At 42.4% G+C, this 13,340-nt stretch overlaps 1 protein-coding gene across 9 annotated transcripts in view; it reads left to right on the plus strand.

The window, feature by feature from the left end:
* Positions 1 to 13,340, plus strand: part of LOC140384757 (liprin-alpha-1-like) — a 227,329-nt gene that overhangs the window by 165,886 nt on the left and 48,103 nt on the right. For 6 of the 9 annotated variants that reach the window (XM_072466751.1, XM_072466747.1, XM_072466744.1 and 3 more), the window contains 4 exons: positions 1,506 to 1,596; positions 4,811 to 4,892; positions 10,596 to 10,796; positions 12,150 to 12,212. In XM_072466751.1, the coding sequence (XP_072322852.1) occupies positions 1,506 to 1,596; positions 4,811 to 4,892; positions 10,596 to 10,796; positions 12,150 to 12,212 (437 nt within the window). The remainder of the gene's footprint in view (positions 1 to 1,505; positions 1,597 to 4,810; positions 4,893 to 10,595; positions 10,797 to 12,149; positions 12,213 to 13,340) is intronic. The other 3 variants (XM_072466748.1, XM_072466749.1, XM_072466750.1) reach the window with 1 other exon arrangement.

Consider the following 13,340-nt stretch of genomic DNA (forward strand, 5'->3'; position numbering starts at 1 on the left):
GAAAGGTCTTTTAAAAGCCGAGATGCAAGAGGTGATATTGGTGACGTTCTAGAAACAGGGACATGGTCATTGGAAGTGTATCTGTGTGTAAAAAGGATATGACTACTTGGGCGAATGGAACAAGGCTATGGAGGCATTTGGAAGATAAGTGATGCTGAAACTATTACAGGTTTACAGGGATCGACTGACATTCAGCAAGGACTGGGTTATGGAAAAACAATGCTTTATAATGGTAAGAATTCTGGCATTCTGAAATACTGGAAACTTGTGGGAGTGGGAAGGCGGACCAGAAAAGAACTGTGAGAAATTGACCGTCATAAGAAAACAAGGACTGGAATCTCAGCAATCAGGCAGGAAAGATATAAGTGGCAACGTTGATTGTAATGGTAGGAGAAAGCAGTTTTGGTGACGGACCAGGCATAAGGCAGAAAGTACAACTCGTATTTAAGCAGCAAACAAGGATTCTTTTGTAAAATTTGAGTTCAAATCTTGCACTCTGACGTTATCCTTGTGATGTCCATAAGCTGTAGCAGCAGAATTTGTCCATTCGGCCCATCGAGTCAGTTGCACTATTCGATCATGTCCTATTTAATCAACACCAACAACATTTTTTTCCCAACTTTAAATAGTAGAAAACTTATTTGATAAAGCAGGTTTATATCTCACTTCATGTGGCCGTTCCTAATAGTTTTTGAACAATGTAATTAGCATGGCTTTCATTGGATTCCAAGCTTGTGTAACTAGTGAAAATAATGTTGGCAGTATTTTGTTTCCTGATATGCTACTGTACTTGAATACTATTTACCAGCAAAATAGAGAATTGAAAGTTTTTGCATGTCAAAATTGGATTTTATTTGTGTTCATTAATATTAGTTTCTCACAGATAATGTTTTTCAATAAATAACTTGCGTGTGATATGAAGCATTTTGAGACTAGAGGACTTTGCGTTAACTGTTAGGGTGGTATTACATTTTGCTTCCCTAAAATAAATTGGGCGTGTTTGGGTAATAGGTGGAACCAACAGAAAATTGATCATTTTATTGGATCTTAATTTCTAGTTGGTTTATGCAAGGCTTGTTTTGTGTACTGTATACCTGAATTTCAATTGGAGCTTTATTTGAGGGGTTAACCTCTTGAAAACAAGCAATCTCTCCGTTCACTGTTCAAAACTGGCATGTGTTTATACATACTGAAACAAAACACCTATCTTCTTGGATCTCTGAACAGCCTCCTGAATTCCCTCTGGCTCCCAACCACCAACTGCCCACACACATATTATGCTGTGTTTCCTGACCTGCCCTCTGTGAACTATTCAAAGCTCCTGATATCTGAGCATCTTGCAACTTCCTGATTAAATCCTTTGAAACTGTTATTAACTTTTTGATATTTTGTATTCGGGGGGAAATAAAATGTCATTTAAAATTCAGATCACACTATTTGGCTGAAAGTAGATTAAATCATTTACTCCCGTGAACGGTATAATGATTTAACTTTAAACTTTATAGCTGGCATACCAGATATGGAAACCTGTCCTCAGGATACCTTGGGACTCAGTAAACTTGGCCAAGCAGAAAAAGATAGAAAGTTGAAAAAGAAGTAAGTTTTTTTTTCAAAACTATCCCTGAAGTAATAGGAAAAGTGCATGGCTATTTTGACTCCATTACATCAATTACATTTTTTTAAACAATTGCAGTGGTATTTTAATGGTTCATACTGTGCAGAAGGCAATGTTTAAACTATACGCAATGTCTTTTGAACAATGTATGAACTAAGAAGAAAACCTGGATCATCCCAACACCCTTTCCTACCCCCACTCCCAACATCCATTCCTTTCCCCTATCGTTTTACTTTTCATTTAAAATTAGTGCTTTACACATTTTTTTTTTCCATTTCTTTCCCTTCTTATGTTGTTATTCACTCCATGACCTTAGTAGTAAATCAGGGTAAGTTCATTTATCATTAACTTTCATGAATGCATTGGGATTGCCGTAAAGCTCTATTTCAATGTCTGATGCCAAGGGGAATCTTGTTTTTCTGTGGAATGTATAGAATGCAGGTGTATAACTTGGAATGCGAACATTTCCATTGAGTTCCAGTTTGTAAATAAGATGGATGCTTGTTGTTAAATGTAAACAGTTTAAAAAGTTTACAACTTTGTAGCTTTACTTAGTAACCTTAAGAATTACAGACCTAGAATACCACCCTTCAAGGGCATAGTTTGAGGCAGTTCACCAGGCTAGGTGGGGTGGCTGTATCTATCCTACCACACCACAGAATTGTGCTTCTGTTAGTTAGTTATGAAGTGACACAGCACCTCTCCCATCGATAAGATAGACCGAGAGATAGTAGCAAATGCGGGCCATTTCCCATATCTTGGAAGCCTCCTCTTGATGATGGCAGATATAAGACACCAAAATTCATTGTTACCTCCAATGTTACAATAAGAAAAGAAGACCATGATCTCAAACCCAAGACTAAGTTCATGGTTTGCCAGGCAATAGCGATCCCCACGTACATAATATGCTTTGGAGACATGGAGAAACTGGGAGCCGGCGCCTGAAAGCAAATACCATGAGCGGTACGTTTGCAAGATCTTCCAAATCCAGTGGCAAGAAAAGGTAGCCCAACAGCAACATCCTCTCCCAAGCCGACATGCCCAGCATCAAGACACTAATTGCTCCAAACCAGCTCTGCTGGGCAGGACATGCCGGTCATGTGCCTGACACCAGACTCCTGAAACAACCGCTCAACTTAGACCTCTGTCACAGCAAGAAACTTACAGGACAACAGTGGAATCGCTTTAAGGATGGCCTGAAAGCGTCCCTGCAGAGGTCAAACATCTCCCCTGCTCCATGGCAGTCCCTGACTTGTGGCTGACCAAAATGCAGAAAGTTCATTTGGGGAGGTACCAAACTCATCGAGAGACTCCGACAGGAACATGCGTAGGTAAAGTTGAGGCCTTGGAGAAAGTAAACAAACTTCCCAACAACTGAGTATCCAACCCTCAAAGCACCACCTGTGCCGAACCTGACAGAATCTGCAGGCCACGCATTGGATTTGTCAGCCATCTTGGAGCCCATCTAACCAGAGTGGAAGCAAACCATCCTCAATCCTCAGGGGTTGTCCAAGAAGACTGTGTGGATATGTCTGGATCAAATCTGTATTTTATATTGCAGGTTGGAAAGAGGTGATTGCAAAAGTCGAGTTTCCCCATGTTCGATCCCGGCTCTGGGTCACTGTCCGTGTGGAGTTTGCACATTCTCCCCGTGTTTGCGTGGGTTTTGCCTCCACAATCCAAAGATGTGCAGGGTAGGTGGATTGAACACGCTAAATTGCCCTTTAATTGGAAAAACAAAAATGAATTGGGTACTCTAAAATTAAAAAACAAAAATAAAAGTCGAGTTTTCATTCCCAGATGTGGCTTGATCAACTTGAAAGACAGATGGTTACACTCAGCATTGAAGTCGTTTTTCCAGAAAAATCCTAGAATTATAGGGCGACTATTAACTACTTTACTGCAGATTGCTTTTTATGACATCCCTTCACTGCACTGTTCAATATTACTTCTAAACTATAACCTTGTTCTATTTAGTGCATCATCTGTGAGAAATCTTTTCACGTATACTGGATGCAATAAATTACTTGTGAACCCAGTGATCATTATGTAGGTAAACACATTGCCAATTTTGCATGTAGCAAGATCCAACAAACAGCAATAGTTTGCATTTGTATAGCACTTTTAACATATTAAGACACCGGACTCCACAGGAACATTATCAGTGTTTCATGAAATTAATGACCAGTTGCTTATAATTTTTTACTGGTGGTGTGGATTGAGAAGATTGTTGCCCAAGACACAGGCAGACCGCTGCCCTTTCTGATTACCCTATAATGCCATTGGATTTTTAATGTTCACCTCTTGGACTGATTCAAGACATAGCATTTACAGCACAGAAACAGGCCATCGTGTCCAGCAGTCCCATGCCATTTGCTCTTCATGAACCACCTCTCGCCCTTCATCTAGCCTAATCAACTTCTCTCTCATATTTACCTAGCTGTGCCTTCAATGCATCTGCTATTTGACTCAACCTCACATTGTGGGATAAGCTTCTAATGGATTTATTAGTGCTCATCATATATTTATAGATTATTATTTGGTCCTTGATCCCTCACAAATAAATTTTCCAACCACCTTGAGTCTGGTCCCTGGGATGTTGCCTTTAATTCTAAAATGGAGCCTTTATCTCTACTTTTTAAAATGCCTCGTACATTTATCCAGGCTACATACAATTCATTACCCAACCATCTTCAGTTCCTGCCCCATATATCTCTGTTTTCTCTCACCTCGTGTCCACTTCAGCCCCCTGACTCTCTAAACTCAGATTTTTTTTTTTTACACAAATGTAAGTTGAAGTTTCAGGAACGTGGAACTTTATTAATACTTGGTCAAAACCTGAATACCTGGAACTCTTTGGAAATGGAAATACCATTTGGTAAACGGTAGTGTGAATACAGTGGTGTTTTTCTGCGTGGCGCTTCACTTAACCAACACTTGCATAAAGGAGAATGAGTTTCCTGTTTTTACTAACTGTCCTTTAGCTTAAAAAAAAACTCCTGCTCGTGCTTTCCCATGAATACATGGTGCAATGTTTTATTAATCTAACCGTCTTTGCCTGCATGGACAACTAAACTCCTGAATTTGTACTTTTAAATGCCTTAAAACTGCAAGACTGTTTATAAATTATTTTTAGAAGTTTGTTTTATGTAAGTTTTGAACTGATTTGAAGTTAATACGAGATTTGTACTTCAGGACGGAGTTATTGGAAGAAGCACGAAGACAAGGTCTACCCTTTGCACTGTGGGATGGGCCCACTGTAGTAGTATGGCTGGAGGTGAGGTTACAGATTTTAATTTGAAGGGTAATTGTTTTTTTAAATAATGTAACCTGATTTTATATTACTACTTGTAGTTGAATAACAAAAACAAGAGCAATTAGTAATTGAGATGTGATGGTATGGGTGGAGCTGAGCAGATCTGCAGTACCGGGTAGGCCAGTAGTTGCCAACCGCTGTGCTGTGGCACAGTTTGCCTGTGTGCTGAGCCCTGCTGCCTGTTTTAAACTGTGTGTGCCGCAGGTGCCCGAGAGAGATGGAGAAAAACCCTGACCTGGGAGTGTGATGCTGAGGGAAGCAGGGGCGGGAGGAACCGGTTGTGTAGTGGATCCCGGGCGGAGGTGTGGTGGTCCCGCAGCTTAAATGCTGCCTTCGCTTGGCAGCCACACTATCTCAAAGAGGCAGGAAAAGCTGCCCGATCCTGCTGAAACAGTCGCTTTCTCGAAATCATTCCTTAATTTTCTTGGCACATTTCTTGCCTTGCAGGTGAAAAAGCTTTCCCTTATTTTTGCAAAAATGCATTCCCATTTTTCTCATCACCCCCAATGGGAAACATCCTTCCAAATCATCACTCATCCATTTGCAGCGTAGTTTCAATTTCATTTTTCATTCTTAAATAATGTGTCGACGGCATTGGCCTGAGATCTGCCCAGAGTTGCTAACCCTGTTTGTGAGTGTTCACTCAGTCTGGGATAAGTAGGCTGGGTTGCTACTGAGCGACAGTAAATAACAGCGACAGGCACACGCCCTTCAGCCCTGATTGAATGATTTATTGTCACATGTACCGAAGTACAGTGAAAAGTATTTTTCTGCGGCCAAGGGAACATAGTTCGTATATAGTAGACAAAAAGGATTAACAAAGTGCTTCGACAAATAGTGATTTGTTGCAGTGCAGAACAAGGGCCAAACAAGCAATACATGAGCAAGAGCAGCATAGGGCGTCATGAATAGTGTTCTTCTAGGGGACAGATCAGTCTGAGGGGGAGTCGTTGAGGAGCCTAGTAACTGTGGGGAAGGAGCTGTTCCTATGTCTAGATGTGTGGGTCTTCAGACTTCTGTATCCTCTGCCTGATGGAAGAGCCTGGAAGAGGACAAAGCCTGGGTGGGAGGGGTCTCTGATAATGCTGTCCGTCTTCCTGAGGCAACAGATGGTGTAGACAGAATCAATGGGAGGGTGGCAAGCTTGTGTGATGCTTTGGGCTGGGTGTACCACACTCTGCAGTTTCTTGCGGTCTTGGACCAAGCAGTTGCCATGCTGTGATGCAGCTGGATAGGATGCTCTCTATGGCACATCTGTAGCAGTTTGTGAGTGTTGATGCAGACATGCCAAATTTCTTTAGCTTCCCTAGGAAATAGAGAAGTTGTTGGGCTTTCTTGACTGTTGCATCAATGTGAGTGGACAGGATAGACTGTTGTGATGCTGACCCCCAGAAACTTAAAGCTATCGACCATCTCCACTTCAGAGCCATTGATGTAGATGGAGGTGTTGTACTCTTCCTGAAGTCGATGATCAGTTCCTTGGTTTTGCTGACAATTTTAAAAATAAATTTTTTCAAATTAAGTGGCAATTTAGTGTGGTCAATCCACCTATGCTGCACATCTTCGGGTTGTGGGGGCGAAACCCACGCAAACATAGGGAGAATGTGCAAACTCCACACGGACAGTGACCCAGAGCCGGGATCGAACCTGGGACCTTGGTGGCGTGAGGCAGCAGTGCTAGCCACTGCACCACATTTAGAGAGAGGTTGTTTGCGGTACACCATGAAACCAAGTGATTTATCTCCCTTCCTAGTCTGATTCGTCGTTGTTTGCGATGCGACCCACCACAGTCGCATCATCCGCAAACTTATAGGTCAAATTGGAGTTAAGTCTTGCCACACAGTTGTGTGTATAGGGAGTACAGTAGAAGACTGAGCACACATCCTTGCGGGTCCCCGGGGTTGAGGACTATTGTGGAGGAGGTGCTATTACCTGTCCTGACAGATTGCGGTCTGTTGGTGAGGAATTCAAGGATCCAGCTGCAAAGGGAGGTGTCAAGTCCAAGATTGCAAAGGCAGCACGGTGGCACAGTGGTTAGCATTGTTGCCTAGGGCGCGGAGGACCTGGGTCACTGGCCGTGTGGAGTTTGCACATTCTCCCCGTGTCTGTGTGGGTTCCACCCCCACAACCCAAAGATGTGTGGGAAAGGTGGATTGGCAATGTTAAATTGCCCCTTAATTGGAAAAAATAAATGGGTACTCTAAATTTAAATTTAAAAAAAGTCCAAGATTGCAGAGTTTGGTTATTAGACTTGTCGGGATAATGGTGTTGAAGACTGACCTGTAGTCTATGAACAGCAGTCTGATGTAGATGTTCTTGTTGTCGAGATGTTCAAGTGTTGATTGTAGAGCCAGAGCGATAGCATCTGCTGTGGACCGGTTGCAGCGTTAGGCGAACTGCAATGGATCGAGACCGTCTGGGAGGCTGGCAGTGATCCTTCTCATGACTAGCCGCTCGAAGCATTTCATGATAACACGTTAGGGCCACCGGTAGTCGCTGAGGCAGGCTATCTTTTTCTTCTTTGGCACTGGTATTATGGTGGTCTTCTTGAAAGAGGTGGGGACCTCAGAGCGGAGGAGTGAGGTGTTCAAGATTTATGCAAATGCACGTCCCAGGTGGTCTGCGCAGGATCTGAGTGCTCGCCCATGGACTCCGTCGGGGCCCATCGCTTTCCAGGGGTTCACTTTAAAGAAGGCAGCTCTTACCTCTGAGGCTGTAACATAAGAACTAGGAGCAGGAGTAGGCCATCTGGCCCTTCGAGCCTGCTCCGCCATTCGGTGAGATCATGGCTGATCTTTTGTGAACTCAGCTCCACTTTCCCGGCCGGACACCATAACCCTTTATTCTTCAAAAAACTATCTATCTTTATCTTGAAAACATTTAATGAAGGAGCCTCAACTGCTTCACTGGGCAAGGAATTCCATAGATTCACAACCCTTTGGGTGAAGAAGTTCCTCCTAAACTCAGTCCTAAATCTACTTCCCCTTATTTTGAGGCTATGCCCCCTAGTTCTGCTTTCACCCGCCAGTGGAAACAACCTGCCCGCATCTATCCTATCTATTCCCTTCATAATTTTATATGTTTCTCTAAGATCCCTCCTCATCCTTCTAAATTTCAACGAGTACAGTCCCAGTCTACTCCACCTCTCCTCGTAATCCAACCCCTTCAGCTCTGGGATTAACCTAGTGAATCTCCTCTGCACATCCTCCAGCGCCAGTACGTCCTTTCTTAGGTATGGAGACCAAAACTGAACACACTACTCCAGGTGTGGCCTCACTAACACCTTATACAATTGCAGCAGAACCTCCCTAGTCTTAAACTCCATCCCTCTAGCAATGAAGGACAAAACTCCATTTGCCTTCTTAATCACCTGTTGCACCTGTAAATCAACTTTTTCCAATTCATGCACTAGCACACCCAGGTCTCTCTGCACAGCAGCATGTTTTAATATTTTATCATTTAAATAATAATCCCTTTTGCTGTTATTCCGACCAAAATGGATAACCTCACTTTTGTCAACATTGTATTCCATCTTCCAAACCGTAGCCCATTCACTTAACCTATCCAAATCCCTCTGCATACTTCCATATCCTCTGCACTTTTTGCTTTACCACTCATCTTTGTGTCATCTGCAAATTTGGGCACATTGCAGTTGGTCCCTAACTCCAAATCATCTATGTAAATTGTGAACAATTGTGGGCCCAACACTGATCCCTGAGGGACACCACTAGCTACTGATTGCCAACCAGAGAAACACCCATTAATCCCCACTCTTTGCTTTCTATTAATTAACCAATCCTCTCTCCATGCTACTACTTTCCCCTTAATGCCATGCATCTTTATCTTATGCAACAACCTTTTGTGTGGCACCTTGTCAAAGGCTTTCTGGAAATCCAGATATACCACATCCCCGTTATCTACTGCACTGGTAATGTCCTCAAATAATTCCAATAAATTAGTTAGGCACGACCTGCCCTTTATGAACCCATGCTACGTCTGTCCAATGGGACAATTTCCATCCAGGTGCCTCGCTATTTCTTCCTTGATGATAGATTCCAAAGTTAAGCCAACTGGCGTATAATTACCCACTTTCTGCCTACCTCCTTTTTTTAAACAGTGGTGTCACGTTTGCTAATTTCCAATCCGCCGGGACCACCCCAGAATCTTGGTGAATTTTGGTAAATTTGACAGTGGGTATGGGCGTGTCCAGGGCTGTTGGGGCGGGTGGCACTGATGTATTGGCTGTCTGTTCAAAGCGGGCATAGAACTTGTTCACTTCATCGGGCAGGGATGTTCCAGCGATTTCGCCTGGCCTTGCTTTGTAGCCCGTAATCTCACGAAGCCCTGCGATAGACGTCGTGGGTTTGTGTCATTGGCCTGGTACCTCATTTCAGTAAAGCATAAGGCTGACAATGTGATGGAGCAATCGCATGTTGATTGTCCGTCTGTCTCCCACTGCAAAGCCCTTTATATTTAAAAAAAAGGTCCTTTACATGGTCCCTGTTTGATTCCTCATTACTGCAACACATCAAACTGTATCTCTGCAACTTTACTTGACTTAGTGGTGTTGACAATCTACGACTCCGAAGTTGCAATGCAACAGTCGTGGTTAAACTGCAGCGGATCCATTCAGGAATACTCTGCCTTGCAGAGAATGGATGGCGGGCTATAGGCAGGTGTGTCACATGGTTAAGAATAACAAAACCCTTTCTCGTACAGGAATTGGCTAAGAAATGCAATAAGATGAACAGCCCGTAGGCACAAAATGTGTAAACATCAACGTATTGGAAATCAGGCAAATTAGAAGTCAAATTATTCGTTTTCAACTCCAAGTAAAGTTTCAAACTCGGGCAGAATTTCCAAGACTGCAATCTTGCGAATTTGCTTTGAAGTTTGTCTTCTAGTAGACCGGAACCATAGTAAATGTACTAAATGTGGCGCTTAAGGGCAATCGATTCTGCTGAAAGAAATGGGTGTGCCGTGGAATTGTTTGTGTCATTGAAGCGTGCCGTGTTGCTGAAAAGGTTAATGCCAAACTGATGTGCTGCAGTGCCACTACTGGCAAAAAGATGTAATTACAGCACTGAAAATGAATCGAATTATTCAGTGCGGAAGTTGGCCATTCAGCCTGATCTGCCCATGCCAGTTCTTTGAAACAGCTAGCTTTCCAACGTTCCAACTTCTCTCTTTTTTTTCCTGTTTCAAATATATCTCCAATTCCCAACAGCCTTTCAGACAATGCATTCCAGATCTTCATAATTTGCTGCAGAAACAAATTATTCTCAAACCATTTTCATTATAAATGTAGGCATAGGAATCTGTATTATTGGAGGGGGTTGGAGAAGAGAGTGGGTGTTGCCGTAAACCGCGAGAACAGAGTCAGATTTTGTAGACCACCAATGTAGGGGAATGGCTGGGGTAATAATTAAATTGCCCAGCAAGAAACTGAGGGTTTCAGGTGGAAATCGGTTCTGTACTGCTCGGTTTTAATCTCCATTGAAGTCAGCGGAGAGAGTAATACTGGTCAGAGTGCAAAACTGTTCCAAAAAGAATCCCATGAGTTTCCAGCTCAGTGAGTTAGGTTGAAATTGTGAAGCTGTTACTTTGTAAGATGTTTTGTGTCCCATCGGGAATGGTTTATTGATTTTGGTGTTTTGATTCCAGCTTTGGGTTGGAATGCCAGCCTGGTACGTAGCAGCATGTCGAGCCAATGTAAAAAGTGGCGCCATTATGTCGGCCTTATCAGACACCGAAATACAGCGAGAGATTGGCATCAGTAATCCACTCCACAGGTTAAAATTACGCCTGGCTATCCAGGAGATGGTGTCACTAACTAGTCCCTCAGCACCTCCAACATCTCGAACGGTAGGAACAATTCTCGTTTCTCGATGAAAACGCCAACATTTTATGTGGAGGCTTGATCTTTTCCATCGATTTATTGCTAGTTTCAGCAGTGTGCCATATTTTGTTTTGAAATTGTGTATTTTGCTGTTCTGAGTCTGTAACTACATGTTGTGGCAATAGTTTGATAAACTGAGTGGCTTGCTGGAATATTTCAGAGGCCAACTAGGAATCAGCCAAATTGCTGTGGGTCTGGAGTCCTATAAAAGCTAGACTGGGTAAGGACTGCAGATTTTCTTTCCTGTAAGACATCGGTGAACTAGATATTTTTTACTATAATCCGATAGTTTCATGATCATCATCATTGCAGATTTATTAATTCAATTTAAATTCCCCAGCTGCCATACTGGGGTGTGAATTTGTATCTCGGGGGCTTAGTCCAGCCTATGGCTTACTGTTCCAGTAACCCTACTACCATGCTACCATTCCCAGTAATTCACTCCCAGGCTCCCCAAAGCCTGGCCACCGTCTACAAAACCCAGTTCAGGAGTGTGATGGATATAGGTGAGTGCAGCTCCAACAACACTCAAGAAGCTCAATATCATCCGGGAAAAAGCAGCCCGTTGATCGGCACTCTATCCATCACCTTAAACATTCACCCCTTTCACCACAGGCCCACAGTGCCAGCAATGTATACCATCTACAAGATGCACTGCAGCAGCTCAACTGAGGTCCCTTAGACAATATCTTCCAAACCCGCAGTCTCTACCACAGTAGGACAAGGGAAACAGATACTTGGGAGCACCACCACCTGTAGGTTCCCCTCCTAGTCACACGCCAATCTGACTTAGGTCTGTATTGCCGTTCCAAAACCGTAACCGTATCAACACTGGTGTACCTGCACCATTCCTGCAGCATTCAAGAAGGTGGCTCACTCCAACTTAGCGGCCATCTCACTTTTTCATGCAGTATTTAAATGGGGCAATGAAAGTTGGACAAAGATTGTCAGAAACCCTCGCATCCCGTGAATTAATTTTAAAAAAGGATGAGGGATTGAATGCTTCGAAATGTTTTTAAGGCAATAAATTGCAATATTTCATTGCGTACTGATTTTAAGTGGAGTTTTACAGAGAGTTATTAAGCTGAAAGCCTTTTCCATACCTGAACGGTTTGGGAATGTCACCCTTCAGCCACAAAGCTAGATTTTAGCAGCCATATAAATAATCATCTTGCAACTGCTCTGCCATCCTTTTGAGGAGCTGTTGCTTGAGCTAGTTTCCTTAAACATACCTGTTGCTTAATGATCTGCCACCTTTCCTCTTTATTACTGCTTTCCTGTCATTGGATTTTGTTGGGCTCTGTGGGTCATGTTATTAGTCCACTGGAAATGTCTGGTTAACACATGAAGAAATGGAAACTCTTGCTGCTACGCCGCAAACGGTTAGTTCCACATGTTTCACTTCTGCTCATGATCCTTTATCCCTGTATCTTGTGTTTTCCAGTCTTGTTTTTATGTATATTCAGTTGTAATTACTTGAAAGTGTTATTTCAATTGAAATTTAAAATGGGTGGATGCACACAAAAAATATTTTTCACGACCATATATTTGTTAGTTTAGATTCTATCTTTGCTGTGTTCTACCTAAAAGTATTTGCTGTGTAAAGGGTGCAACTCTCAATTTTAATGCAAATGTTATTGAGCATTCTTTCTATCAAACATACAGCAGGAGTTGGGGGGAGGGGGAATGGTTGATGGCCACAATGTCCTGCTTCCATTCTGATCATATGAGTACATCATGGAATATTATAGAATTTACAGTGCAGAAGGAGGCCATTTGGCCTAGTAAGTCTACACCAGTCCCTGGAAAGAGCACCCCACCTAAGCCCACACCTCCACCTCATCCCTGTAACTCCACCTAACCTTTTGGACACAAAGGGGCAATTTAGCAGGGCCAATCCACCTAACCTGCACATCTTTGGACCGTGGGAGGAAACGGGAGCACCCGGAGGAAACCCACGGACACACGGGGAGGATGTGCAGACTCCGCACAGACAGTGGCCTAAAAATAATTTGCAACTTGCACTATGCATAGCATTACAAAATAATATTACTACATTCAGAGCAGTCCACAATACAGTGAAGTAGCTAAATGGTTTTTGACATCTTAATGTACAGAAATAACTTAAATATGAAACCAGATTGGTATCCAAATACATTGCTATGGCTAAATAACAGGTACATATTATAAAACACTGACTTATGATCTTTCTCAAGTAGAATAAAATTGATATGGGGCTGTCCTAATCTGTGGAATTAAATAAATATTCCAATATTATCCATTGTCATTAATATGTACATATTGAAAATAGATCAAGGACTGTTCTTTCCACATATGAATCACGGGTATAAATTAATGGTATGCTTGTATAGAAAGGTTGTTGTAAATCCATGTCCATCAAATACATTCATTTCTTCTAACAATCTCCCCTTGCATGACTACAATTTAGTATAGATTATATTTTTTATTTTCTATTCTGTAAAATTGACTGCAGCTTGTTAAATTTATGC

The sequence above is a fragment of the Scyliorhinus torazame genome, chromosome 10, assembly GCF_047496885.1.
Source record: "Scyliorhinus torazame isolate Kashiwa2021f chromosome 10, sScyTor2.1, whole genome shotgun sequence".
NCBI classification, from domain to species: Eukaryota; Metazoa; Chordata; class Chondrichthyes; order Carcharhiniformes; family Scyliorhinidae; genus Scyliorhinus; species Scyliorhinus torazame.